Here is a 27,688-nt window from a genome sequence, read left to right as displayed (position 1 = left end):
TTTACAAAAATGATATTGATACTGAGACACATAATTAAGCACCGAGGAGAAGAAAAAATGTTCTCACCGATCGTGCCGTATAAACTCCACGTCGTGTCCTTGGTGGCATTTCTTGATGCAGTTGACGCAGATGGCGTTCCTGTCCGTGGTGTTGCAGGTGTGACATCTGCACGACCACAACAGAGCGTGTCAGAGGTGGAAGGGGGAAGGGAGAGGATGGATCACACCACGGTCACCTGTAGAAGTCGTGCATGGGGTAGCTGGTGTAGCTGGAGATCTTGTACAGGCACTGTCCTCGACTCACCGCCTTCTCGATGGCGTCCTGGTTGTTGGAAATCTTGTTGTCTTGATGGGGAGAAGGAGAACAATTGTATTCATCGCAATAATAATAATAATAATAATAATAAGTTTGAAAGGAGAAGCGGGGCGCTGCTTCTACCTTTCATGGTGACGTTGACGCCCGACGCCAGAAAAAGGCCGCCAAAGCGGTTGTTGAAGATCTGGTTGCCCTCCAAGGTGGCCGTGGCGTGGTTGGTGATTTCGATACCTGCAGAGAAAGAGGGGAAAAAAAGTGAAAGTATGTTGTCATGGCAACACACATTCAGCAAGAAGAAGCTGCGTTTACCAGCAGCGAAGCCGTCAAAGATGCGGTTCTTGCGGAGGATGGGGTGACTGTTGGTGCTGATCAGGACGCCCGCCTGGGCGTTCCTGAAGATGTCGTTCTCCTCCAGCAGGCCTGAGAGAGAGAGACAGAGACAGAGAGAGAGGGAGAGAGAGAGAGAGACAGACACAGAGAGAGAGAGAGAAATAGAGAGACAGAACAGAGAGAGAGAGAGACAGAGTGAGAGAGAGACACACACACAATTCTGTCAAGTTGGTTTCTATGGCGACGAGTGGATTGACAACAAAAGGGAACCAGAGGAGAGACGCTCAATTATGCTATGAAGAGTAGCAATGGACACACCAAGTTAACTTTCAGTTTCGAGCCCCACCAAGGCAAAGCAAGCAAGATGGACAAAAGCATGAGAGATGGGCGACTATTTTTGGGATAGCTCTGAACTGTGGCTAGCTGGGTTTGCTCTCCCAGCCCTGGTAGTTACTATTGTTTATACTTAATCCTTTTTGGAGAATAAACTGTTCAACTTCAATTCCAGTCCCTCTCATCATTTATAGACAGCTTTACAATAAAAAAGGGGTCCTAATATCATCATCATTTTAATTTGAACACTAACTATTGAGTTTTACCGCGGTTATCATTAATAGTGTTTATCATTAATAGTGTTTATCATTAATAGCGTTTATCATTAATAGCGTTTATCATTAATAGCGTTTATCATTAATAGCATTTATCATTAATAGTGTTTATCATTAATAGCGTTTATCATTAATAGCGTTTATCATTAATAGCGTCTATCATAATAGTGTTTATCATTAATAGCATTTATCATTAATAGTGTTTATCATAATAGTGTTTATCATTAATAGCGTTTATCATTAATAGCGTTTATCATTAATAGCGTTTATCATTAATAGTGTTTATCATTAATAGTGTTTATCATTAATAGCATTTATCATTAATAGCATTTATCATAATAGCGTTTATCATTAATAGCGTTTATCATTAATAGCGTTTATCATTAATAGCATTTATCATTAATAGCATTTATCATTAATAGTGTTTATCATTATAGTGTTTATCATTAATAGCGTTTATCATTAATAGCGTTTATCATTAATAGCGTTTATCATTAATAGTGTTTATCATAGTGTTTATCATAATAGCGTTTATCATTAATAGCGTTTAACATTAATAGCGTTTATCATTAATAGCGTTTATCATTAATAGTGTTTATCATAGTGTTTATCATAATAGCGTTTATCATTAATAGCGTTTATCATAATAGTGTTTATCATAATAGTGTTTATCATTAATAGCGTTTATCATAATAGTGTTTATCATAGTGTTTATCATAATAGTGTTTATCATTAATAGCGTTTATCATTAATAGCGTTTATCATTAATAGCGTTTATCATTAATAGCGTTTATCATTAATAGTGTTTATCATAGTGTTTATCATAATAGCGTTTATCATTAATAGCGTTTATCATTAATAGTGTTTATCATAATAGTGTTTATCATTAATAGCGTTTATCATAATAGCGTTTATCATAATAGCGTTTATCATTAATAGAGTTTATCATTAATAGCGTTTATCATAATAGCGTTTATCATAATAGCGTTTATCATTAATAGCGTTTATCATTAATAGCGTTTATCATAATAGCGTTTATCATTAATAGCGTTTATCATTAATAGTGTTTATCATTAATAGCGTTTATCATTAAGTGTTTATCATTAATAGTGTTTATAATTAATAGCGTTTATCATTAAGTGTTTATAATTAATAGCGTTTATCATTATAGTGTTTATCATTAATAGCGTTTATCATTGATAGCGTTTATCATTAATAGCGTTTATCATTAATAGCGTTTATCATTAATAGCGTTTATCATTAATAGCGTTTATCATTAATAGCGTTTATAATTAATAGCGTTTATCATTAATAGCGTTTATCATTAATAGTGTTTATCATTAATAGCGTTCATCATTAATAGTGTTTATAATTAATAGCGTTTATCATTAATAGTGTTTATCATAATAGCGTTTATCATAATAGCGTTTATCATTAATAGTGTTTATCATAATAGCGTTTAACCTTAATAGCGTTTATCATTAATAGTGTTTATAATAGCGTTTATCATTAATAGCGTTGATCATTAATAGCGTTTATCATTAATAGCGTTTATCATTAATAGCGTTTATCATTAATAGTGTTTATCATTAATAGCGTTTATCATTAATAGCGTTTATCATTAATAGCGTTTATCATTAATAGCGTTTAACATTAATAGCGTTTATCATTAATAGTGTTTATAATAGCGTTTATCATTAATAGCGCTTATCAATAATAGCGTTTATCATTAATAGTGTTTATCATTAATAGTGTTTATCATTAATAGTGTTTATCATTAATAGCGTTTATCATTAATAGCGTTTATCATTAATAGTGTTTATCATTAATAGCGTTTATCATTAATAGCGTTTATCGTGACTTCCCCAGTGGAAACCAATCATGGCTTTTAAATCCCTTCATGATTCTACATCCACGTCATGTTTTGGAACAGAAAGGAAGATAAATAAATGATAAATGATAAATGGGTTATACTTGTATGGCGCTTTTCTACCTTCAAGGTACTCAAAGCACTTTGACAGTATTTCCACATTCACCCATTCACACACACATTCACACACTGATGGCGGGAGCTGCCATGCAAGGCGCTAACCAGCAGCCATCAGGAGCAAGGGTGAAGTGTCCTGCCCAAGGACACAACGGACGTGACTAGGATGGTAGAAGGTGGGGATTGAACCCCAGTAACCAGCAACCCTCCCATTGCTGGCACGGCCACTCTACCAACTTCGCCACGCCGTCCCCTAAGATAAAAGCATGAACTGCACAGAAAATAAAACCAACACATTTTCAGGACTTATGCAGATCCCAAATACACATCAGCAGGCACCAGAAGGTAAGAAAAGTTATTTTTGCATAATATTGCAAGACAAAACACCAGATAATATGTCTGCCATTTTGCGGATCTTACACACACGCAGCATGATACTACTCAGTGGCCTAGTGGTTAGAGTGTCCGCCCTGAGATGGGTAGGTTGTGAGTTCAAACCCCGGCCGAGTCATACCTAAGACTATAAAAATGGGAGCCATTACCTCCCTGCTTGGCACTCAGCATCAAGGGTTGGAATTGGGGGTTAAATCAACAAAAATAATTCCCGGGCGCGGCCACCGCTGCTGCTCACTTCTCCCCTCACCTCCCAGGGGGTGAGCAAGGGGATGGGTCGAATGCAGAGGACAAATTTCCCCACACCTAGTGTGTGTGTGACAATCATTGGTACTTTAACTTGAATAATACTGGTATGTTGAAGCACAGTACGTCTGACTAGAGTAGCCGTAATGCTCCATCAAGCGGTGCTGCTTCATAGCTTACCAAAGTCATACTAAAAACATTTTGACAGATTTGGTGTGTAATGTTCTATATTCTCAATGGAACATTTAAAGTTTTGGTGTTGTTTACTTGCCTCATTTACAGACTACACGTATCTCTTATGTGTGACTGCCATCTACTGGTCACACTTATCATTACACCATGTACCAAATAAAATAGCTTTGGGGTCAGTAAGCACAACCAGAATTATTCGGTACATTAGGCTGTCGATTTTTGAGAAAATGAAAGGATTCTAAGTGTGCCTTATAGTCCCAAAAATATGGTAAACGTACCTCGGCCTCCATTAAAGATACAGATGCCGCCGTCGCGCCCGTCGTGGATCTTGTTGCGCCTCAGCGTGGGGTTGCTGTCCGTCTTGATCCACACGCCCGCCATGGCGTTGTCGAAGATCTCGTTGTCCTCGATGAAGCCCAGACCTGCGGCGTGACACACCCCCATCAGTGCACTGGGGAAACGGACAGGAAGTAGCAGACGGACCGCAGACCTGAGTTGTAGACAAGAATGCCGCCGTTTTGGCCGCCCCATATCTTGTTACGCCGGATCTTTGGGTTGCTGCCCGTCCTGTCGGCGAAGATTTTTGGAAAAGTACTTTGGTAAGTACACTTACTAAGTACACTTTCATACAAAAACATTCCAGGAAAGACGGTCAATGACCTTATTTGTACGCCCGAGTACATATGATTGTAGATGTCGTTATCTTCCAGGACGCCATGGCCGTTGTCGTAGAAATACACGCCCACCTACAGAGACATTTTGTACAAGAATCTTTACAAAAGGTATTTTGTAAAAGTAGTACTATGTTGTACAAGTAGTGCTATATTGTACAAGTAATGCTATATTGTACAAGTACTGTATTTTTCGGACTATAAGTCGCAGTTTTTTTTCATAGTTTGGCCGGGGGTGCAACTTATACTCAGGAGTGACTTATGTGTGAAATTATTAACACATTAGCGAAAAATATCAAATAATATTATTTAGCTCATTCACGTAAGAGACTAGACGCAGTGTTTCCCACACAGTCATTTATTTGTGGCGGCCCGCCACGAAAGAATTAAGGCCGCCACAAATAGATTTTTTTTTTAATTGTATTTTTTTTTTTTTGTGTCCTGTCCAGCTTCTTGGGCAAATCATATAGTTGAAGTAGATGCCCATATCGACTGTTCAGATTTACTTTACAAAAGAGAAGTGTAGTATCAAGATTTTTGGAGCTCTTTGTTCAGTGGATCAGATGTTTGATGAAGCTCTGTGTCTATCTGCCACCACAACTGTTTTCTGTTTATTTGTTACTGACTGTGGCAGGACACCTCTGCCTCTGTTTCACTTTATGTTGCTGGTAAATAATATGCTTGTAATAGTAGGCTAAAGTTAAATTATTTATTATGCACTAATTAAAGGGGCAGAGCTTTAAGAGACATTTTAGCTTTTATATTTTTATAAGTTATATTTTTTGTAAGAACCACAATTAATAAATATATTTCAGTGAATAACTGATTGTTCAAATCTGTGTATAAATATGTACATAAAGTGTTGTAATTATATTGTAAAATGGATGGATGGATGGATGGATGGATGGACGTTTAAAACAAAACTGTTATTATTAATTAGTAAGTATACATTTTTTGAGCCTTTTTAGAGAAAATCATATTGTAGTAAATTATGCAAATTACTCGATGATGTCATGGTGACCATGCCCCCACCGCCACAGATATCTTGGCAGTTTATGGGAAACACTGTAGACGTATAAGATTTAATGGGATTTAGCGATTAGGAGTGACAGATTGTTTGGTAAACGTATAGCATGTTCTATGTGTTATAGTTATTTGAATGACTCTTACCATAATATGCTACGTTAACATACCAGGCACGTTCTCAGTTGGTTATTTACAGTATGCGTCATATAACGTACACTTATTCAGCCTGCTGTTCACTATTCTTTATAGAGATGTCCGATAATATCGGCCTGCCGATATTATCAGCCGATAAATGCTTTAAAATGTAATATCGGAAATTATCGGTAACGTTTTTTTTTATTATCGGTATCGTTTTTTGTTTTTTTTAAATTAAATCAACATAAAAAACACAAGATACACTTACAATTAGTGCACCAACCCAAAAAACCTCCCTCCCCCATTTACACTCATTCACACAAAAGGGTTGTTTCTTTCTGTTATTAATATTCTGCTTCCTACATTATATATCAATATATATCAATACAGTCTGCAAGGGATACAGTCCGTAAGCACACATGATTGTGCGTGCTGCTGCTCCACTAATAGTACTAACCTTTAACACTTAATTTTACTCATTTTCATTCATTACTAGTTTCTATGTAACTGTTTTTATATTGTTTTACTTTTTTTTATTCAAGAAAATGTTTTTAATTTATTTATCTTATTTTTTTTTTTTATATATAAAAAGGACCTTATCTTCACCATACCTGGTTGTCCAAATTAGGCATAATAATGTGTTAATTCCACGACTGTATATATCGGTATCGGTTGATATTGGTATCGGTTGATATTGGTAATTAAAGAGTTGGACAATATCGGAATATCGGATATCGGCAAAAAGCTATTATCAGACATCCCTAATTCTTTATTTATATTAAATTGCCTTTCAAATGTCTATTCTTGGTGTTGGGTTTTATCAAATACATTTCCCCAAAAAATGCGACTTATACTCCAGTGCGACTTATATACGTTTTTTTCCTTGTTTATTATGCATTTTCGGCCGGTGCGACTTATACTCCGAAAAATACGGTAGTGCTATATTGTACAAGTAGTGCTACAAAGACATGTTGTACAGCGTAGTACAATAAAGATAATTTTGAAGGGGTGTGCTGTGGGGTCATTGCCGATGAATATGTTTTTAATTTCCCATCACAAACCTCCATCCCTTCTAGCGGCTAATTATTTGTCTCCATACACAGTGTGGAGCCGCTCCTATACTAATATTAATCACCTCCTTTACGGCAAATAAACTTTACTAAAATGTCTTAGTATTGTTACGGAGTATTATTATGACTGGAGGACGAGGCTACACATGTTGCACACAGAGAAAGCCAGGAGCAGGCATGCTAAAGAAATAGGTGCTTAGTCATTTGCTGTGTCAGCATCGTCACAGTCAGTACACAACAACTAAGAGGAGGGCAGATAAATACATTCATTGGTTGTGTCGATATTAAGGGGAGTATCAATATATGATCAATACTAGAGTGATCAGATCGAGATTTTCATCTACGCAAAATCTTTTTTTGTTAATGTTTACAAACTCTGAATAATTCTCTAAAACCAAAGTATTTAAATGAGTATTAGATAGTTTTTGATTTAGTTGAGTTATTGAAAACTATTGACTTTGTTCTGTATGTAATAAATAGAATAAAAGGAACTAGTGTGTTGATATTGATCAACTAAATAGCACTCACAATAATTACATTGAAAAATGTACAGGCGATACATGTGGTCATACTCATCAATGATTGGTATTGGAATGGGCAGCATCATACCTTGCTCGGAACATCCCGAATATTTTGTCTACCAAGTACTACAAAGTTGGTGTCTGCTTTGTGTGTTGTACCTGTTTCCCGCTGTGGATGCGGTTCTTGCGTAGGACGGGCGTGCTTCCCGTGGTCACCCAAACACCGGCCAGCGTGTTGCTGTACACCTCGTTCTCCTCGATCACCCCTTGACCTTTTTCGTGCTGAGAGCCACAATGAATGTTGGAGTTAGAACCAAAAGAGAGAAAAGTTGTCGTTAAAAGCAGAAGAGAGAAAAGTAACGGTTTAAAGCAAAAAAGAAAAAAAGTCGTGGTGAGAGAGCGAACAGAGAAGCGTAGTGGTTGGAGAGCAGAAAGAGAAAACAGTAGTGGTTAGAGAGCAGAAAGAGAGAACAGTAGTGGTTAGAGAGCAGAAAGAGAGAACAATAGTGGTTCAAGAGCAGAAAGACAGAACAGTAAGTAGTGGTTCGAGAGCAGAAAGAGTGAACAGTAGTGGTTCGCAGCAGAAAAGAGAAAAAATAAGTGGTTCTAAGCAAAATAGAGAAAAGTAGTGGTTAGAGAGCGAACAGAGAAGGGTAGTGGTTAGAGAGCAGAAAGAGAAAAGTAGTGGTGAGAGAGCAGAAAGAGAGAAAAGTAGTGGTCAGAGAGCAGAAAGAGAAAAGTAGTGGTTGGAGAGCAGAAAGAGAGAAAAGTAGTGGTTCGCAGCAAAAGACAGAAAAGTAGTGGTTGGAGAGCAGAAAGATAGAAAAGTAGTGGTTACAGAGCAGAAAAATAGAAAAGTAGTGGTTACAGAGCAGAAAGAGAGAAAAGTAGTGGTTCGCAGCAAAAGACAGAAAAGTAGTGGTTGGAGAGCAGAAAGATAGAAAAGTAGTGGTTACAGAGCAGAAAAATAGAAAAGTAGTGGTTACAGAGCAGAAAGAGAGAAAAGTAGTGGTTACAGAGCAGAAAGAGAGAAAAGTAGTGGTTCGCAGCAAAAGACAGAAAAGTAGTGGTTGGAGAGCAGAAAGATAGAAAAGTAGTGGTTACAGAGCAGAAAAATAGAAAAGTAGTGGTTACAGAGCAGAAAGAGAGAAAAGTAGTGGTTACAGAGCAGAAAGAGAGAAAAGTAGTGGTTACAGAGCAGAAAGAGAGAAAAGTAGTGGTTCGCAGCAAAAGACAGAAAAGTAGTGGTTAGGGAGCAGAAAGAGAGAAAAATAGTGGTTAGAGAGCAGAAAGAGAGAAAAGTAGTGGTTACAGAGCAGAAAGCAAAAGAGAGAAAAGTAGTGGTTGGAGAGCAGAAAGAGAGAAAAGTAGTGGTTAGAGATAGGGATGTCCCGATCTGATATTGATATCGGAAATCAGTCCGATATTAGCCAAAAAAGTGAATATCGGATTTTATCGGACTGCATCTAAAAAGTCCGATATAAGCTGTCCATTTCCCGCTGCAGCACGTCTATAATAGATGACTCTGGTTTGATCACACTCCAACACAGTAGGTGGCAGCAATGCTCCTTAATTAACGTTGGTGCCGGCCGCGGAAGAAGAGCGTCTCTGATCCAGCATGCACAGCCTGAGCCCGAGTCATCACAACAACGACAACGCAGCAAAGTGTAGTGATGTCGGCTGTGTGGAAGTATTTCAACGTATACTCGGGCAAAGATGTTGCTGCTAAATGCAACATTTGTCAGGCGCAGGTGTCCCGTGGAGGGACACAACCGGGAAGATGTTGCTGCTAAATGCAACATTTGTCAGGCGCAGGTGTCCCGTGGAGGGACACCTGCTTCAATACAAGCAACCTCATCGCACATTTGAAAAAACACCACAAAAAAGAACATGAGGATGAGGTGAAGCAACAAACCTCTGGCTCGCTTCAGCAAGCCACGCTGGCCGGAAGCTTTGCAAGACGTGACAAACTACCACGGGACAGCAAAAAGGTAATGGCCATAACAGAAAAGATAGCCCGGTTTATTGTGCTTGATGAGCAGCCCCTGTCGGTGGTGAGTAATGTCGGCTTTAAACCAGTGGCGTGCCGTCACTAGAGATGCCGTCACATCATGGAAAGAAAAAAAAAAGAAAAAGAAAAAAAATTATAATTAAATTGTTATATGTATCCAGTAATTATACTAAAGTTATTTTCACCAGTTTTAGATTATTTTTATTTTTATTTTCACATTTGCCGTTCAAATAGTGAGAAGAGACGGTGCGGTGATCAGCAGCCAGTTGAGGCACGTCACTGCGTTGTGCCTCACCATGGATTGCAACTCGGCTAACTGCTGGCCTGCTGTGCAGTGACACCGTATTGCTATATGAATTATATTATACATTTCCATAGTTGAGTCAGCTGAGGTATATAATGTACAGTGTATTTTGTCAACAACTGTATGTGTGGAACATATTTTTAGTGTTGAGCGATCCTAAATCTGCTGCGGAGACACACTGTGAGGCTCGTATCATAACCCCGCCTCCTGGTGCCAAGCACCTCCGCCGCAGAATGCACCGCCCGACGGGAGCACCGCGGCCACACCAACCAAAGCCCACACCCAAACCCTCCACGTGCAAGACCGAATCCACTCAAAAAAGTCACTTAACAAGAAGGCAAAAAGTGCAAAAACAACAATGCTCGCGCTGCAGGAGCCGCCAACCACCGCAGGGACACAACATTAGGTACACCTGCACTGCAGGTTCATATGTTTGTAAATTTGACTGTGATGATGCAGTCGTGCCTCACCACACATTAACCTCACCGCACGCCACTGGTTTAAACGCTTAATGGAGCACCTCCAACCTCGCTACATTATTCCTAGCCACCACTACATTGTAGACAAAACTATACCTCAGATGCACCAAGAGGTTAAAAAGTGTATTGCCGCACAGCAGGCCCAAATGCTTATCTTCTTAAAAAAAAATCTCCACATTATGCTCGGACTGCAGAAAGTGGAGAAGGAGGAGGAGGAGGAGTAGTAAGGGTAGTCAGCACTGACTGATTATTATTTGTTTTATGCTCTTGTTAGAGTGATATGTTTATTGTGTTTACACTATTCTTCAGTGATGACTAAGAGTAATTACTACATTGTTTTGGTCAGTCAGTCAGTGAAACTGGAGCTGTGAACTCTTAACTTAGAGCAGTTGGACAGTGGACAATATTGTGTTGTTTTTGTCCCTGCCCACAGTTGTTTCCAACATATGCTGACAGTAAAAAAATAACTGAAGTGAACTTGAATTGTTTGCACTTTAAAATGTTTTTTTATTTTTTTTATTTTTTTTTTTAATTGGATTTATTTACCGGTAGGTTATTTTTTCAGGGTCTTCTAATTTATTTTTAATTTATTCTATTCAATTGTATAAATATGTTGGTATTAGTGGTTATTTTGCACTTTAAATATAACATTGTTTTTATTGGATTTGTTGAGGTAATAACTCTTATGTTGAAGGTTAAAATTTATGTAACCAATTGGTTAATAATAAATGGGTCAGTTGTTCCTATACCTACTCTTGCTGACTATTGTTTTCTGTTTTAACACTACAACATCAGTAACATCACTTTATCAAGACTTTTCTAACATTCCACACAACAAAATAAGGAATAAATATATGTATGATTCGTGCCTGTATCGTATTGATATCGGTATCGGCCAATACTCAAGGCTACAATATCGGTATCGTATCGGAAGTGAAAAAGTTGTATCGGGACATCCCTAGTTAGAGAGCAGAAAGAGAAAAGTAGTGGTGGGAGAGCAGAAAGTAGTGGTGAATAGAAGTAGAGAACATTTACCACGTAGATGAATAGAAGTAGAGAACATTTACCACGTAGATGAATAGAAGAGGAGAACATTTACCACGTAGATGAATAGAAGTAGAGAACATTTACCACGTAGATGAATAGAAGAGGAGAACATTTACCACGTAGATGAATAGAAGTAGAGAACATTTACCACGTAGATGAATAGAAGTGGAGAACATTTACCACGTAGATGAATAGAAGAGGAGAACATTTACCACGTAGATGAATAGAGGAGAACATTTACCACGTAGATGAATAGAATTAGAGAACATTTACCACATAGATGAAAAGAAGAGGAGAACATTTACCACGTAGATGAATAGAAGAGAAGAACATTTACCACGTAGATGAATAGAAGTAGAGAACATTTACCACGTAGATGAATAGAAGAGAACATTTACCACGTAGATGGATAGAAGAGGAGAACATTTACCACGTAGATGAATAGAAGTAGAGAACATTTACCACATAGATGAATAGAAGAGGAGAACATTTACCACGTAGATGAATAGAAGAGAAGAACATTTACCACATAGATGAATAGAAGTAGAGAACATTTACCACGTAGATGAATAGAAGTAAAGAACATTTACCACGTAGATGAATAGAAGTAGAGAACATTTACCACATAGATGAATAGAAGTAAAGAACATTTACCACGTAGATGAATAGAAGAGGAGAACATTTACCACGTAGATGAATAGAAGAGGAGAACATTTACCACGTAGATGAATAGAAGAGAACATTTACCACGTAGATGAATAGAAGTAGAGAACATTTACCACGTAGATGAATAGAAGTAGAGAACATTTACCACGTAGATGAATAGAAGAGGAGAACATTTACCATGTAGATGAATAGAAGAGGAGAACATTTACCACGTAGATGAATAGAAGAGGAGAACATTTACCACGTAGATGAATAGAAGTAGAGAACATTTACCACGTAGATGAATAGAAGAGGAGAACATTTACCACGTAGATGAATAGAAGAGGAGAACATTTACCACGTAGATGAATAGAAGAGGAGAACATTTACCACGTAGATGAATAGAAGAGGAGAACATTTACCACGTAGATGAATAGAAGTAGAGAACATTTACCACGTAGATGAATAGAAGAGGAGAACATTTACCACGTAGATGAATAGAGGAGGAGAACATTTACCACGTAGATGCCGCCATGCTGGCCGTCATGGATCTTGTTGTGCCGCACGATGGGGCAGCTGTTGGTTCGGATCTGTATTCCCGCCAGAGCGTTCCCGTAGATGTCGTTACTCTCTATTAAACCCCGCCCATCTCCAAATATGTACACGCCCCCTTGGTTGCCGTTGAAGATGGCATTGCCCCTGCACGCGACACAAAGGTCAGTGTGGTCATCAGTGAGCCCTCCTCCCTGCCAGTGTGCTCACCGTATCGTGGGGTCGCTGTTGGACGTGATCCACACGCCGGCAAAGTTGTTGGCGTAGATTTTGTTCTCGATAAACTGGCCCCGCCCCTTCTCGTGCACGTAGATGCCGCCCGTTTGGCCGTGGTGGATCTCGCAGCGCACCACTGTGGGGTTGGCGTAGGCCTTCACCTCGAAGCCGGCGATGCGGTTTCTGTGGATGTTGCAGTTCTCAAAGTAGCCCTGAAACACAGACCAAGCACCATCAGTGCCATCGCAGGAAAAATGTTTCACGTTCTCATTACAATTGTGTGATGTGTACAAAATCTATTTGGCCGAAGATACAGTTTTGATATTATTGTTTGATTGTCATGATGCATGTTGATGACATCTTCTACCTGTGTCTCTCAAATGTGATAGTGACAAGCAAACAGAGGCATCTTCAATGCACTGGAACATGCTCACTAGCGGCTAACGTTCCTTTACAGTGCAAAGTCACTGATCCTCGCCTCCATCGCGGCAAATAAACTTTTTTTCTTTACAAGTATCATTATGACTGGAGGACGGTGAACAGCTAAACATGCTACATTACACACCATAGGAGGGTATGCTAACTGCAGCTCTTGAATGTAGGCAAAGATAGGTGGATCGATACAGATAACGACAGTACCAAGTAAATAGGGCGAATATGTCCGATACTACGATGGTTAGTAGATTGAGATCTTTTATTATTAAAAAAATCTCACGTTGTTTTTGTTATTGTTTACAAACTTGGGAATTAATTCTCTGGACACAGGAGCCTTTAAAGTAAACAACTAAGGATCAAAAGCAGCCAATAGTAGGAAATATTTTGAATAATTGATATTGTTACACCGCCATCCCGTTTCTCGGATGACAGTTGCGAGTGAAAATGGAATCATTCAATGATCGTTAAAATCTGTATCAGCATTGCTATGGTACATACTGCCCCTGTTTCTACCACCACCCAAAACTAATGTACAGTATGAAACATTTGCAGTATCACCCAAAACTAATGTACAGTATGAAACATTTGCAGTATCACCCAAAACTAATGTAAAGTATGAAACATTTGCAGTATCACCCAAAACTAATGTACAGTATGAAACATAAGAACAGAAGTGTAGCTAGAAGCCTTTTACAACAGAAAGTAACCAGACATTAACAGTCCACTAAATTGTGGACTATAAGACACTACTTTTTTCTTACGCTTTGAACCCTGCGGCTTATAAAACGGTGCGGATAATTTATGGATTTTCTTTGCTAACGGCCATAATGTTTTGAATTCAACAAATAGACACTAAAAAGGTGTGTTATTGTTTGTGCTATGGCGCCATCTTTTGAACGAGTTTGCTCACTGCGGGTGAACGTCTACAGTATTTCCTTCGGTTTAGTGCTTTAAACCGGAAGTATAAGTGCCGTTCCGTCTTCTAGTCGTCCATAGCGTTTCTACTCCTTTAAATTGTTCATTCAACACTCCAAGCAACGTTTCTTAGTGCAATACAACAAACTATTCGTACTTACTAAACCGTCCAATGTGTGATGTCTGTAAGAGTGTTTTCATGCATATTTGTACGTACTAGGGTTGTCCCGATACCAATATTTTGGTACCGGTACCAAAATGTTTTACAATACTTTGATACTTTTCTAAATAAAGGGGACCACAAAAAATGGCATTATTGGCTTTATTTTAACAAAAAATGTCACGGTACATTAAACATATGTTTCTTATTGCAATTTTGTCCATAAATAAAATAGTGAACATACGAGACAACTTTTCTTTTATTAGTAAGTAAGCAAACAAAGTCTCCTAATAAGTCTGCTGACGTATGCAGTAACATATTGTGTCATTTTACATTCTATTATTTTGTCAACATTATGAGGGACAAGTGGTAGAAAATAAATGATTAATCTACTTGTTTATTTACTGTTAATATATGCTTACTTTCTGTTTCAACACATTCTATCTACACTTCTGTTAAAATGTAATAATCACTTATTCTTCTGTTTGAAACTTTACATTAGTTTTGGATGATACCACAAATTTGGGTATCGATCCAACACCAAGTAGTTACAGGATCATACGATGGTCATTAATTAAGTCCTCATGTGTCCGGGGACGTATTTCCTGAGTATATAAACATAATATAAATGTAAAAAAAAAGGAAAAAAGATTTTGTAATGCTAAAAAATATTGATGTAATCATAGTAGTAACGACTAGATACGCTCCTGTACTTGGTATCATTACAGTGGATGTCAGGTGTAGATCCACCCATGGCGTTTGTTTACATTGTGACGCCGTAGTGAAGCATGTTTAGCTATTCCTCGTCCTGCAGGGATGATACTTGTAAGAAACTTACTTTATTTGTCGCCGTGGAAACAAGGATTAGTGATTTAGAAGTAGCTAAAACACTGCCGACTGCGGATGGACGTTAGCCGCTAGCTATTTAGCATGTCTTAAAGCACCTCTTCCTGAGGGCGTTTCAGTGTTATAGCTTCATCTTTATCGTTAGTTTTTAGGCCAAAATGCGTCCGTTCTCCCTTTTCTGTCTGCACACTGTGTCTGCTTGTAAGTACTCTGCTCGGAAAAACAAGGCAATGTCACGACGTGCCTTTATGCCAGTTAAAAAAAACCTGTACTTTTTAGAGGCGGTATAGTACCAAATGTGATTATTTACTATCGCGGTACTATACTAGTATACCGTACAACCCTACTAGTTACTATGGTAATGTCATTAAACTAGCTTTGTTGTTATCAGCTAATATACTAACACGTTTACGAGTGTCTGCGTTAATAATATTAACTTACAATGGCATTCTTTTTGTATTGTTGCAGTTTCGTACATTCTTCATTAAATTCCCCAAAACGTCACCGTGGAGTTATTGAGTCTGTTTAGCTGATTGGAGAGCCATCTTCCGCAACTAGTGGGTCCATGAGGATGACATCGGTTTTGTTTGATCAGCCGTTTTACTGCCATTTTACCTTCTAAATTAAGGTATGTAAATAAACATTTACAAAAACTTTGTGTGAATACCTAATTTCCCAACGTATATATATATGCTGCTTATATAGTCCAATGCGGCAAATAACTGGAAAAAAACATTTTCTTCTCAAATTTAGCAGGTGCGTCTTATATGCGAGCGTGCTCTATAGTCCGGAAAATACGGTACATTAGAAAGTACCGTATTTTTCAGACCATAAGTCGCAGTTTTTTTTCATAGGGTGCGACTTATACTCAGGAGCGACTTATGTGTGAAATGATGAACACATTAGCGTAAAATATAAAATAATATTATTGATGTCATTCACATAAGAGACTAGACGTATAAGATTTCATGGTATTTAGCGATTAGGAGTGACAGATTGTATAGCATGTTCTATATGTTATAGTTATTTGAATGACTCTTACCATAATATGTTACGTTAACATACCAGTTGGTTATTTATGCCTCATATAACGTACACTTATTCAGCCTGTTGTTCACTAATATTTAGACATTTTAAATTGCCTTTCAAATGTCTATTCTTGCTGTTGGCTTATATCAAATAAATTTCCCCCAAAAATGCGACTTACAGTGCGACTCATATATGTTTTTTTCCTTCTTTATTATGCAATTTCGGCTTGTGCGACTTATACTGCGGAGCGACTTGTACTACGAAAAATACGGTAGTTTATTAATAGTTTTGACAAAATAATACAACGGAAAATGACAATATATTATCACGTATTCTAAATTGGCAGCCTTTGTAACCTGTTTTGAAATGTTTCTATTATAATTTTTAGGCCATATAATATATTGTCATATGTATCATCATGGCAGAAGGCTGCAATATATATCGTCATATAGCTTTTAGGCCGCATGGCCCATCCCTAGTGATCGTGCGTGTTGAAGTGTTACCATGCCGTGATCAAACGTGAACACCCCCACGTCTCTCCCGTAGTGGATGTGGTTACGCCTGATGATGGGGTTCCCGTGGTTCTTCACCCAAATCCCCGCCAGCGCGTTGTTGCTGATTTCATTGTCTTCGTAAATGCCCTGAAAAAAGAAAAACCTGTACGTGAGCGTTTGCCGGCACTTTGTCGCCTAGCGGGGGGGGGGGGGGGGGGGGGGGAGGAGGAGGCAACCAGCGCTGACCTGCGCGTGGTCCGTGATGTAAAGGCCGACGTTCTCACAGTCGCTGATGTTGCAGTGCTTGATGGTGGGACACGCTCCCTGGCCGCTCACGCACACGGCCGAACCCACTAAAACACACAGTCAGATGAAGCAAGCTTTACACAAACACACAAGTGGACTCAAACCAAAGTCAAACACTGTTATTAAATGACATACATACTTTGTTTCCTACGATGATTGTTACTTAACTGTTGGACAAACGTTTTATACTGCGGTTGAACCTTTAACATGCTGTTAAGTTCTAGCCTGTTACAACAAACTTTAGTACCGTTAATTAACTGTTGCCATGAGGTGTGCACCATTATGAAGTTGTAACATATTGTTGCAGTAAGACTGTGTATTGTCATGAGACTGTAACACACTGCCATGAGATTGTAACATACTGTTAGGAGACTGTTGCCTAGTGTCACAAGACTGGAATGTGTTCAACTGTCAAACATACAAGACTGTTATGTACTTAAATGAAACTAACATACGTCAGTAAGACGCTTATGTATTGTGCTGCGATTGCATCATACTCTTATTGAACTGTAACATATCAGTAAGCCTGTAACATACTTTCAGGAGGCGGTTACCTACGGTCCTGAGAGTGAAACGTACCGTCATTGAACCATTACATTCTGCTGCAACATATTGTTATTGAACTGTAACATGTTGCAATAAGACTGTTCCGTATTGCCATAATATTGTAACATACCGTCTTCAGATGGTTACCTTCTGTTATGAGACTATAACATTCTTATTGAATGCGCCACAAAGGCCTTGTTCACAATGCAGGTCAATTCCAATTTTGTTGTCCACATGCGACCTGTATCGGATTTTTTTATCCAGGCTTCTTTCGTATGTAGATCTAAATCAGATATACACGCGATGAGTCCTCAATGTGAACGCTACTACGCTCGGGTCTCATTCATCCCACCAGAATGTCATCAAAAAGCAATAAGCATAATAATTATTTGCCAAAATAGAGGGATGCAAAATAAATAGTTGACAGAGCAGGAAACAGGTGAAAATAATGTTCTAGGAACTCACATGAAAGTTCCATCCTTCCTCCTGTCTTCGACTGCTCGCCCACAGACACGCTCTTCAAGCAAACATCGAAGCAAAATATCCCACAAAACTGCCGGAACCAAATTACTCGTCCTCTTCCTCTTAATCTTCTACACGCAATAATTCGGTTCAGAAAATGTTGAGTTTTGTTGCCCAAAATCCTTGAAATTGCCACAAATGTGCCAGTACAGAGACCGACTGGAGTCTACTCCCGTAAACATTGCAGTGCGTGTGACATCACATCCGCATGAGGCTCATTTTGCATTCACATTAGAATCGATTTTTTGTAACGTGTACGGCCCCAAAAAATGATCAGATTTGACAAAAATATCCAAATTGTACATCAGACCCTGCAGTGTGAACGTAGCCTATGACTATTAGGTATTGTCATGCAATTGTAACATACTCTTATTTAACAGTTACATACATCAGTAAGACTGTTAGGAATTGCCATGATATTATTACATGTTGCAGTAGTTTATTGTCATGATGTCTTGCCATTAGATTGTAAAATAATACCATTACACTGTTACCAACAATTATTATTATTGAACGGTTACATGCCTTTACAAAAACTGTTGTGTATTGTCATGTGCTTGTGACATACTTTCAGGAAGCTCTTACCTAGTGTGACCATTAAAATTTTTACAATTTTGTTGTCGTTTTACTGTTGACCACCACCTTCACAGATCACCTACTGTCATTACAGTGTAACATACTGTCATTGAACCGTTACAAACTACTGTCATAAGAACGTAACATACTGTCATTGAACCGTTACATAAGTCAGTAAAACTGTTACATACTGTCATTAGAGTTTACCATACTGTCATTGAGCCGTTACATACGTCAGTAAGAATGTTACCTACTGTCATTAGAGTTTAACATACTGTCATTGAACTGTTACAAACTACTGCCATAAGAATGTAACATACTGTCATTGAACCGTTAGTATGTCAGTAAAACTGTTACTGTCATTACAGTTTAACATATTGTCATTTAAACATTACATATGTCAGCAAGACTTATCTACTGTCATGCGAGTGTAACAAACTGTGATTGAACTGTTACATGCATCAGTAAAACTGTCACCTGCTGTCATTAGAGTTTAACATACTGTCATTGAACCGTTAAAAACTACTGCCATAAGAATGTAACATACTGCCATTGAACCGTTAGTATGTCAGTAAGACTGTTACTTACTATAATTACAGTTTAACATATTGTCATTTAGACCGGTACAAACTACGGTCATAAGAATGTAACATATTTTCCTTGAACAGTTACATACATCAGTAAGACTGTTAACTACTGTCATTAGAGTTTAACATACTGTCATTGAACCGTTACAAACTACTGTCATAAGAATGTACCATACTGTCATTGAACCATTAGTATGTCAGTAAGACTGTTACCTACTGTGATTAGAGTTTAACATATTGTCATTAAACCTGTACAAACTACTGTCATAAGAATGTAACATATTTTCATTGAACAGTTACATACATCAGTAAAACTGTTACTTACTGTCATTAGAGTTTAACATACTGTCATTGAACCGTTACAAACTACTGTCATAAGAATGTACCATACTGTCATTGAACCATTAGTATGTCAGTAAGACTGTTACCTACTGTGATTAGAGTTTAACATACTGTCAATGAACTGTTGGTATGTCAGTGAGACTGTTACCTACTGTGATTAGAGTTTAACATATTGTCATTAAACCGGTACAAACTACTGTCATAAGAATGTAAAATATTTTCATTGAACAGTTACATACATCAGTAAAACTGTTACCTAATGTCATTAGAGTTTAACATACTGTCATTGAAACTTGACAAACTAAAGTCATTAGAATGTAACATACTGTCATTGAACCGTTACATACATCAGTAAGACTGTTACCTACTGTGATTAGAATGTAACATACTGTCATTGAACCATTACAAACTACTTCCATAAGAATGTAACATACTGTAATTGAACCGTTAGTATGTCAGTAAGACTGTTACCTACTGTCATTTTCTTATCTGGTTAAATAAAGGTTCTATAACCTACTGTCATTACAGTTTAACATATTGTCATTGAACCATTACATATGTCAGTAAGACTTATCTACTGTCATGCGAGTAACAAACTGTGATTGAACTGTTACATGCATCAGTAGAACTGTCATCAGCTGTCCTTAGAGTTTAACATACTGTCATTGAACCGGTACAAACCACTGTCATAAGAATGTAACATACTTTCATTGAACAGTTACATACGACAGTAAAACTGTTACCTACTGCCATTAAAGTTTAATATAGTGTCACCTGCTGTCATTAGAGTTTAACATACGGTCATTGAACCGGTACAAACCACTGTCATAAGAATGTAACATACTGTCATTGAACCCCTACATACGTCAGTAAGATACATACAGTCATGGGAGTGTAACAGTTGTCACCTACTGTCATAAGTGTAACATATTGTCATTGAACCTTAACTTATGTCAGTAACACTGTTGCCTACAGTCAGAATAGTGCAACAGGCTGTCATTGAACGGCTAAATAAGTCCGATAGACTGCTACGTGTCATCATGAGTGTGATATACAATACTGTTACTCAACAGTTACATAGTGCACAGCCAGCATGCACACACAATACGGAGCGTGGTCGCCAGCGGGGGCGTTACCTGTGCACGTAGAGCGTATGATGCAGTGGTCGATGTTGGGGCTGCAGTTGACAGTGATCTCCAGACAGTGGTGGGCATTGTGGTGCTGTGCCGACTTGTCGTCGGGGTTGAACTGAGCAGAGAAGAGAAGAGCAGCTGCATGGATCACGACTGGATAACGCCATTATGGTATGAACTGCGGTATATTGACAGGATTCTGCGCTCACACAGTATCATACTTACCTTGATGGTCATGTACCCCACGTAAGCATCCTCTGAACCCTCCATGAAGACAAACGTCGAATCCCTCGTGTTCTCTATCACCACTTTGTCCGCCACTTTACCAGGCGCTGAGGACACACGACTCATTCAAAAAACTCCATTGTGCACAAAGGGGGTCCCGCGCAGACGAGGAAACGGGGCCCACCTGCACCAATCATGGTGATGGGAGACTCGATGTAGATCCATTCGTCTGTGTAGATGCCCGAGTGGACAAAGATTAGACCTTCAAAGTGGGCCTCTTGGACGCCTCCTAGTGCGTCTTCGATGGTGTCATAATACTGCAGGAGCAGCGGCATAAGGAGGCATTAGCATTTTTTTTTACCAAACACCGGTACGAAGACCAGCTGCGACTTACCAGCATGTTCTCTCTGCCTTTGTACCTCCCTGGGTTGCTGTAGAAATGCTCTGCAAAGCCTGGCTTCACGTGTGCACCTTTGTACTGCAACACAACCCTTCTGTCACTTCAATGCGCATACAAATAGTATACAGAGAACTAGCATCTTATAGCAGCGCACAGTACCGTGGAACCTCCGTTTACAAACCCGGGTATTTGCAAACTTTTCGATCGGGCCAAATATGCATCCGTGTGCGAACCATGTCTCTGCGTACGAACGCTTCATTCATTCATTGTGTCCCGTCTGCAGGCAAAAAGCAGGGCGCAGCATTTTTGAAAAGGCAGAGCCCTCCACGTCACTTGCTGCGCAGGAAACTACTCCTCACTTCTCAGCGTTACAACGTGCGTGCCGTTTGCTAACTCAATACGAGTCTCAAGACAACAGACCAGCGTGAAAAGAAGGAGGGAATCGCTGCGGAGGAAAAAAAAGAGACTATTTGCAAGGACTACAATAATGGCGCTCACAAGAATGGAAGAATCGCTTCGTACCCCAGCACATTTTAATTGTGACGAGACCAGACTTTTTGGGAAAAATATGCCAAAGCAGACCTTTTCCACATCGGCGCCGAAGAGATACATCTCTTTCGGCGGCGCCGCTTTCAAAGCGCACGCACACACACAAAGCTCCTTACTCGTCAGCTCTTCATTTGCGGTAATATAAGTGGATTTCACTTTTTTAAATGTTTAATATTGTAGCAATATGGTTGTTAAAACAAAGGGTTTTTGTGATTACTGATCGCTTGTGAGGGCACCAAAGGGACTTCTGTGTGGGTGCGATATCATAATTTCATGACCGAAGTAAAAATAACTTTTTACACTTTTTTACTGAAATAAATACACCTACAACTTATTAAATGAAAATATAGGAAAAAATACCGGCAGCGGTAAAGTTTAGATCCAGGAAGGAAAGAAGAAAGTGAATGAATGTTTATAACTGAATAAATTTACATTTATGCTCTTACGGGGTGTTATGGCGTAGTGGGTAGAGCGGCCGTGCCAGAAACCTGAGGGTTGCAGGTTCGCTCCCCGCCTCTTGACTTCCAAATCGCTGCCGTTGTGTCCTTGGGCAGGACACTTCACCCTTGCCCCCGGTGCCGCTCACACTGGTGAATGAATGATAGGTGGTGGTCGGAGGGGCCGTCGGCGCAAACTGGCAGCCTCGCTTCCGTCAGTCTACCCCAGGGCAGCTGTGGCTACAAATGTAGCTTACCACCACCAGGTGTGAATGAATGATGGGTTCCCACTTCTCTGTGAGCACTTTGAGTATCTAATAATAGAAAAGCGCGATATAAAATCTTATCCATCGATCCATTTTCTACCGCTTATTCCCTTTTGGGATCGCGGGGGGCGCTGGAGCCTATCTCAACTACAATCGGGCGGAAGGCGGGGTACACCCTGGACAAGTCGCCACCTCATCACAGGGCCAACACAGATAGACAGGCAACATTCACACTCACATCCACACACTAGGGCCAATTTAGTGTTGCCAATCAACCTATCCCCAGGTGCATGTCTTCATTATTATTATTATTACATATGCATAAAAATGTGTTTTCTTTTGTGTTATTTTTTTAATAAATTAAGTATCGTTTGACAACCTTTTTCCAAAACACAATATAGAATGTGAGTTGTAACAGGATAATGCATACATTTATCATTTGTTTTCAAAACGGTTACAAAAAAGTGGGACCCAAAAATTTACTGTGGGACCCCATTTTTATAACTTGATGGGGTCCCTGGGGAAATTCCTAGCGCCAAAACTTCACTAAAATATGGACTTTTGTCGAGGCTGCAACCCATTACTCATATTTACATTGTTTCTTTTAGAGAGATTTGCTTCACTATACGAACTTTGATTTACGAACCCTCTTCAAGATTTCAATTACGTTTGTAAATGGAGGTTCCACTGTAGTCGCGGCAACCCCATTCTGATGCAACTTGTTTGTGTGCAACACTTCAGGTTTCAAAACGGGAAGGAGTGATAACACTACACCAAGTAGCAGCACAGACCATGTTTTTTCTTTTAAAAAAATGAGAAAAAAAGTGACCCACGACAACTCCTGTCATGACAATGGATCACGACACACTGACAATAAGAACTCACCAGTTGTTGAAAGCTCTCCTTCCAGGGGTTGGGGTGTTCGTGCTCTTCCGGGCTGACCTGGTAGAAGCGGCCAGGCTCCGGGTGCATCATGGGACGCGTGTATTCATACACCTCCATGTATAGGCGCTTCCTGAGACCCCCACCAAAAAATAGTGTCAGTTCTCTTAAAGGCCTACTGAAATGATTTTTTTTATTTAAACGGGAATAGTAGATCCATTCTATGTGTCATACTTGATCATTTCGCGATATTGCCATATTTTTGCTGAAAGGATTTAGTAGAGAAAATCGACGATAAAGTTCGCAACTTTTGCTTGCTGATAAAAAAAAGCCTTGCCTGTAGCGGAAGTAGCGTGACGTCACAGGAGCTAGTATTCCTCACAATTCCCCGTTGTTTACAATGGAGCGAGAGAGGTTCGGACCGAGAAAGTGATGATTACCCCATTAATTTGAGCGAGGATGAAAGATTTGTGGATGAGGAACGTTACAGTGAATGACTTGAGAGGCAGCGATGGACGTATCTTTTTTCGCTCTGACCGTAACTTAGGTACAAGCTGGCTCATTGGATTCCACACTCTCTCCTTTTTCTATTGTAGATCAAAGATTTGTATTTTAAACCACCTGGGATACTATATCCTCTTGAAAATGAGAGTCGAGAACGCGAAATGGACATTCAGTGCCTTTTATCTCCACGACAATACATCAGCGAAATGCTTTAGCTACGAGCTAACGTGATAGCATCTTGCTTTAACTACATATAGAAACAAAAGAAATAAATCCCTGACTGGAACGATAGATAGAAAATCAACAATACTATTAAACCGTGGACATGTAAATACACGGTTAATGCTTTCCAGGCTGGCGAAGGTTAACAATGCTGTGCTAACGACGCCATTGAAGCTAACTTAGCAACCGGACTGCACAGAGCTATGCTAAAAACATTAGCTCTCCACCTACGCCAGCCAGCCCTCATTTGCTCATCAACACCCGTGCTCACCTGCGTTCCAGCGATCGGCAGAAGGACGAAGGACTTCACCCGATGCGTTTGGCGGCCCGGAGACGTAGGAAGTCAAGGTGAGGTCGGCGGCTAGCGCGGCTAGCGCTCCAACAAAGTCCTCCTGGTTGTGTTGCTGTAGTCCGCTGCTAATACACCGATCCCACCTACAACTGTCTTCTTTGCAGCCTTCATTGTTCATTAAAAAAATTGCAAAAGATGTCCAGAATACTGTGGAATTATGAAATGAAAACAGAGCTTTTTGTATAGGATTCTACGGGGTACCATAACTTCCGTTACTCGGACTTCGTCACGCGCATACGTCATCATACCGCGATGTTTCAGTCGGATATTTCCCGGGAATTTTAAAATGTCACTTTATAAGTTAACCCGGCCGTATTGGCATGTGTTGCAATGTTAAGATTTCATCATTGAAACATAAACTATCAGACTGCGTGGTCGGTAGTAGTGGCTTTCAGTAGGCCTTTAAGAAGAAATGCCTAAAAGGCACGCTAACGTGAGCCACTGACCATAGTATTGGGTCGTTGGCGAGCTGGCTGAACCTCTTGCAGACGCACGCCGCCCGGCATAGGTCCTGCTCCAGTAGGTAGGAGAAGATCTTTAAGACGACTTCATCCGGAAGCTTCTGCTGCAGGTATTGCTCTGCTGGGGCTGCTTCGGAGACGACAAACACACGTCAAACGACGTGCTACATTCAAAATAAAAGATGCAATCTTAACGAAAAACCACAAACCTGGCAAGTCGTGGCTCTTACCGGACACGCGCGCCCGCTTGGCTCGGTGGCCGAAGGCTTCCGCCGAGGATGTGGACGCTCCCTGCGAACAAGGACTGAGCTCAAGCGAGCGAGGAAAAAAGAGTGATTCCAAAAGGCTCTAACCTCCATCGGGTTCTTGCTGGGGCAGGCGGCGGCGGAGGAGGCGGTGGCGGCGGTAGCAGCAGCAGCGGCGGCGGCGGCCGCTGCCGCGGCAGCAGCAGCAGCGCTTCTCTTGGGGAGCAAGGTCTTGCGTCTGAGCTGGTAGGGACTGTTCTGAGCTCCAGGACCGGACTCCTCGATGGCCATCTCTGCTGCGGCTGCTGCAGGAGCCTCCTCATCTGCACACATGTCATCAATATATTTATAAGAGCACGCCTTCAGTTGGACAAAAAGGTCCAGTACAGCAGTGGCGCCCAACCACAGGTCCGGGGACCTGCGCCGGTCCTTGACGCATTTGCTACCGGGCCGCACAGAGACATTCAATAATTTATAACCGACCGCATTTTCTCTTACTTAACTTTCGCCAGTCCCACCAGACAAACCAATAAGCTTGTTCATAAGTGTATTATTAAACTCCTGATAGGAAGTCGCCATTTGCTAAATGTGTTACATCTTTGTTACATGGGACAAAGCACATTAATAAACAGATGAAATGTAAGGGTGCCAAATCATAGCCAAAATCTAGGTTCCATCTGCAGGTTGAAGACCTAAGATCAGGAACAAATTGACCATAGGAATTAATGTGCATAAGACAGTTGGAGAAGTGCTAAATTGTTGCATATAATAATTGTGCTGAAGGAAATAAATACGCATTTCCTTTGGCCTTGTAAGTTAATGAGCTGGTATTATTGCACATCATCCTACTACATAAGTAGTTAGCGATAACGGATGTATTTGCACGTGTAATAAAGCTAACAGTGTATTTATGTATGAAATATTGCACAAAATATGAATACATATTTTTTAGAAATCTATTGGAACTGTTGTCTAGTATTTCTAGCTTTCTTATACTGTATATCCATGCACTTGTCCTTAAATGTGATGTATCACCTATAACCCATCAGATACTAAAGCCAAAAAAAAAGCCTACTAAAAAAAAAGCTGAGGGCTCCCACTAATTGAATGTGATTGATTGAGTGATTGAAACTTTTATTAGTAGGTTGCACAGTTCAGTACATATTCGTACAATTGACCACTAAATGGTAACACCCGAATAAGTTTTTCAACTTGTTTAAGTCGGGAATCCACATAAATCAATTTATGGTACAAATATATACTATCATCATAATACAAGCATCGCACAAGTTAATCATCAGAGTATATACATTTAATTATTTACATTATTTACAATCCGGGGGGTGGGATGAGGAGGGTTTGGTTGATAACAGCACTTCAGTCATCAACAATTGCATCATCGGAGAAATGGGCATCGAAACAGTGTAGGTCTGACTTGGTAGGATATGTACAGCGAGCAGAGAACATAGTGAGTTCAGATAGCATAAGAACAAGTATACCGTATTTTCCGCACTATAAGACGCACCTAAAAACCACCAATTTTGTCAAAAGCTGACAGTGCGCCTTATAATCCGGTGCGCCTTATATATGGACAAATATTGAGCCTCCAACAGGTAAAAGTTTAAATCAATCAATCAACCGCAACTACGGTAAGCAGCCGCCGTCTTCATTTTCCCCCGAAGAAGAAGTGTGCGGTGCATGCTGGGATATATGACTGCGCGAGGCGTGCTGTTTCATTTCCATTTGTTTGTTTACGTAAAGACCCCAAAATGGCTCCTATTAAGAGACACGCTTACGACGCAGAGTTTAAACTTAAAGGCCTACTGAAACCCACTACTACCGACCACGCAGTCTGATAGTTTATATATCAATGATGAAATCTTAACATTATAACACATGCCAATACGGCCGGGTTAACTTATAAAGTGACATTTTAAATTTGCCGCTAAACTTCCGGTTCGAAGCGCCTCTGAGGATGACGTATGCGCGTGACGTAGACCGGCGAACACGGGTATGCCTTCCACATTGAAGCCAATACGAAAAAGCTCTGTTTTCATTTCATAATTCCACAGTATTCTGGACATCTGTGTTCGTGAATCTGTTTCAATCATGTTCATTGCATTATGGAGAAGGAAGCTGAGCAAGCAAAGAAGAAAGTTGTCGGTGCGAAATGGACGTATTTTTCGAACGTAGTCAGCCACAACAGTACACAGCCGGCGCTTCTTTGTTTACATTCCCGAAAGATGCAGTCAAGATGGAAGAACTCGGATAACAGAGACTCTAACCAGGAGGACTTTTGACTTCGATACACAGACGCCTGTAGAGAACTGGGACAACACAGACTCTTACCAGGATTACTTTGATTTGGATGACAAAGACGCAGACGTGCTACTGTGAGTATGCAGCTTTGGCTTCTAAACATTTGATCGCTTGACCGTATGTGCGCAACTTTTTTTTGCGTATGTACGTAACTTTTTTAAAATATATAAGCTTTATGAACCTTGG

At 39.8% G+C, this 27,688-nt stretch overlaps 1 protein-coding gene across 4 annotated transcripts in view; it reads right to left on the bottom strand.

Annotated features, from left to right (window-relative positions):
* Positions 1-27,688, bottom strand: part of fbxo11b (F-box protein 11b) — a 38,391-nt gene that overhangs the window by 6,598 nt on the left and 4,105 nt on the right. The window contains exons 2-21 of one of the 4 annotated variants that reach the window (XM_062055396.1): positions 25,292-25,506; positions 25,148-25,229; positions 24,924-25,068; positions 23,403-23,532; positions 21,260-21,343; positions 21,050-21,182; positions 20,866-20,972; positions 20,644-20,755; positions 16,875-16,981; positions 16,638-16,775; positions 12,744-12,961; positions 12,500-12,680; positions 7,655-7,777; positions 4,733-4,818; positions 4,563-4,639; positions 4,351-4,494; positions 626-736; positions 440-547; positions 237-345; positions 68-166 (exon numbers count right to left, since the gene is read on the bottom strand). In XM_062055396.1, the coding sequence (XP_061911380.1) occupies positions 68-166; positions 237-345; positions 440-547; positions 626-736; positions 4,351-4,494; positions 4,563-4,639; positions 4,733-4,818; positions 7,655-7,777; positions 12,500-12,680; positions 12,744-12,961; positions 16,638-16,775; positions 16,875-16,981; positions 20,644-20,755; positions 20,866-20,972; positions 21,050-21,182; positions 21,260-21,343; positions 23,403-23,532; positions 24,924-25,068; positions 25,148-25,229; positions 25,292-25,506 (2,509 nt within the window). The remainder of the gene's footprint in view (positions 1-67; positions 167-236; positions 346-439; positions 548-625; positions 737-4,350; positions 4,495-4,562; positions 4,640-4,732; positions 4,819-7,654; positions 7,778-12,499; positions 12,681-12,743; positions 12,962-16,637; positions 16,776-16,874; positions 16,982-20,643; positions 20,756-20,865; positions 20,973-21,049; positions 21,183-21,259; positions 21,344-23,402; positions 23,533-24,923; positions 25,069-25,147; positions 25,230-25,291; positions 25,507-27,688) is intronic. The other 3 variants (XM_062055398.1, XM_062055399.1, XM_062055397.1) reach the window with 3 other exon arrangements.

Source organism: Entelurus aequoreus, linkage group LG08, assembly GCF_033978785.1.
Source record: "Entelurus aequoreus isolate RoL-2023_Sb linkage group LG08, RoL_Eaeq_v1.1, whole genome shotgun sequence".
NCBI classification, from domain to species: Eukaryota; Metazoa; Chordata; class Actinopteri; order Syngnathiformes; family Syngnathidae; genus Entelurus; species Entelurus aequoreus.
The sequence above is the reverse complement of the archived record's forward strand: the minus strand, read 5'-3'. Positions and strand labels throughout refer to the sequence as shown.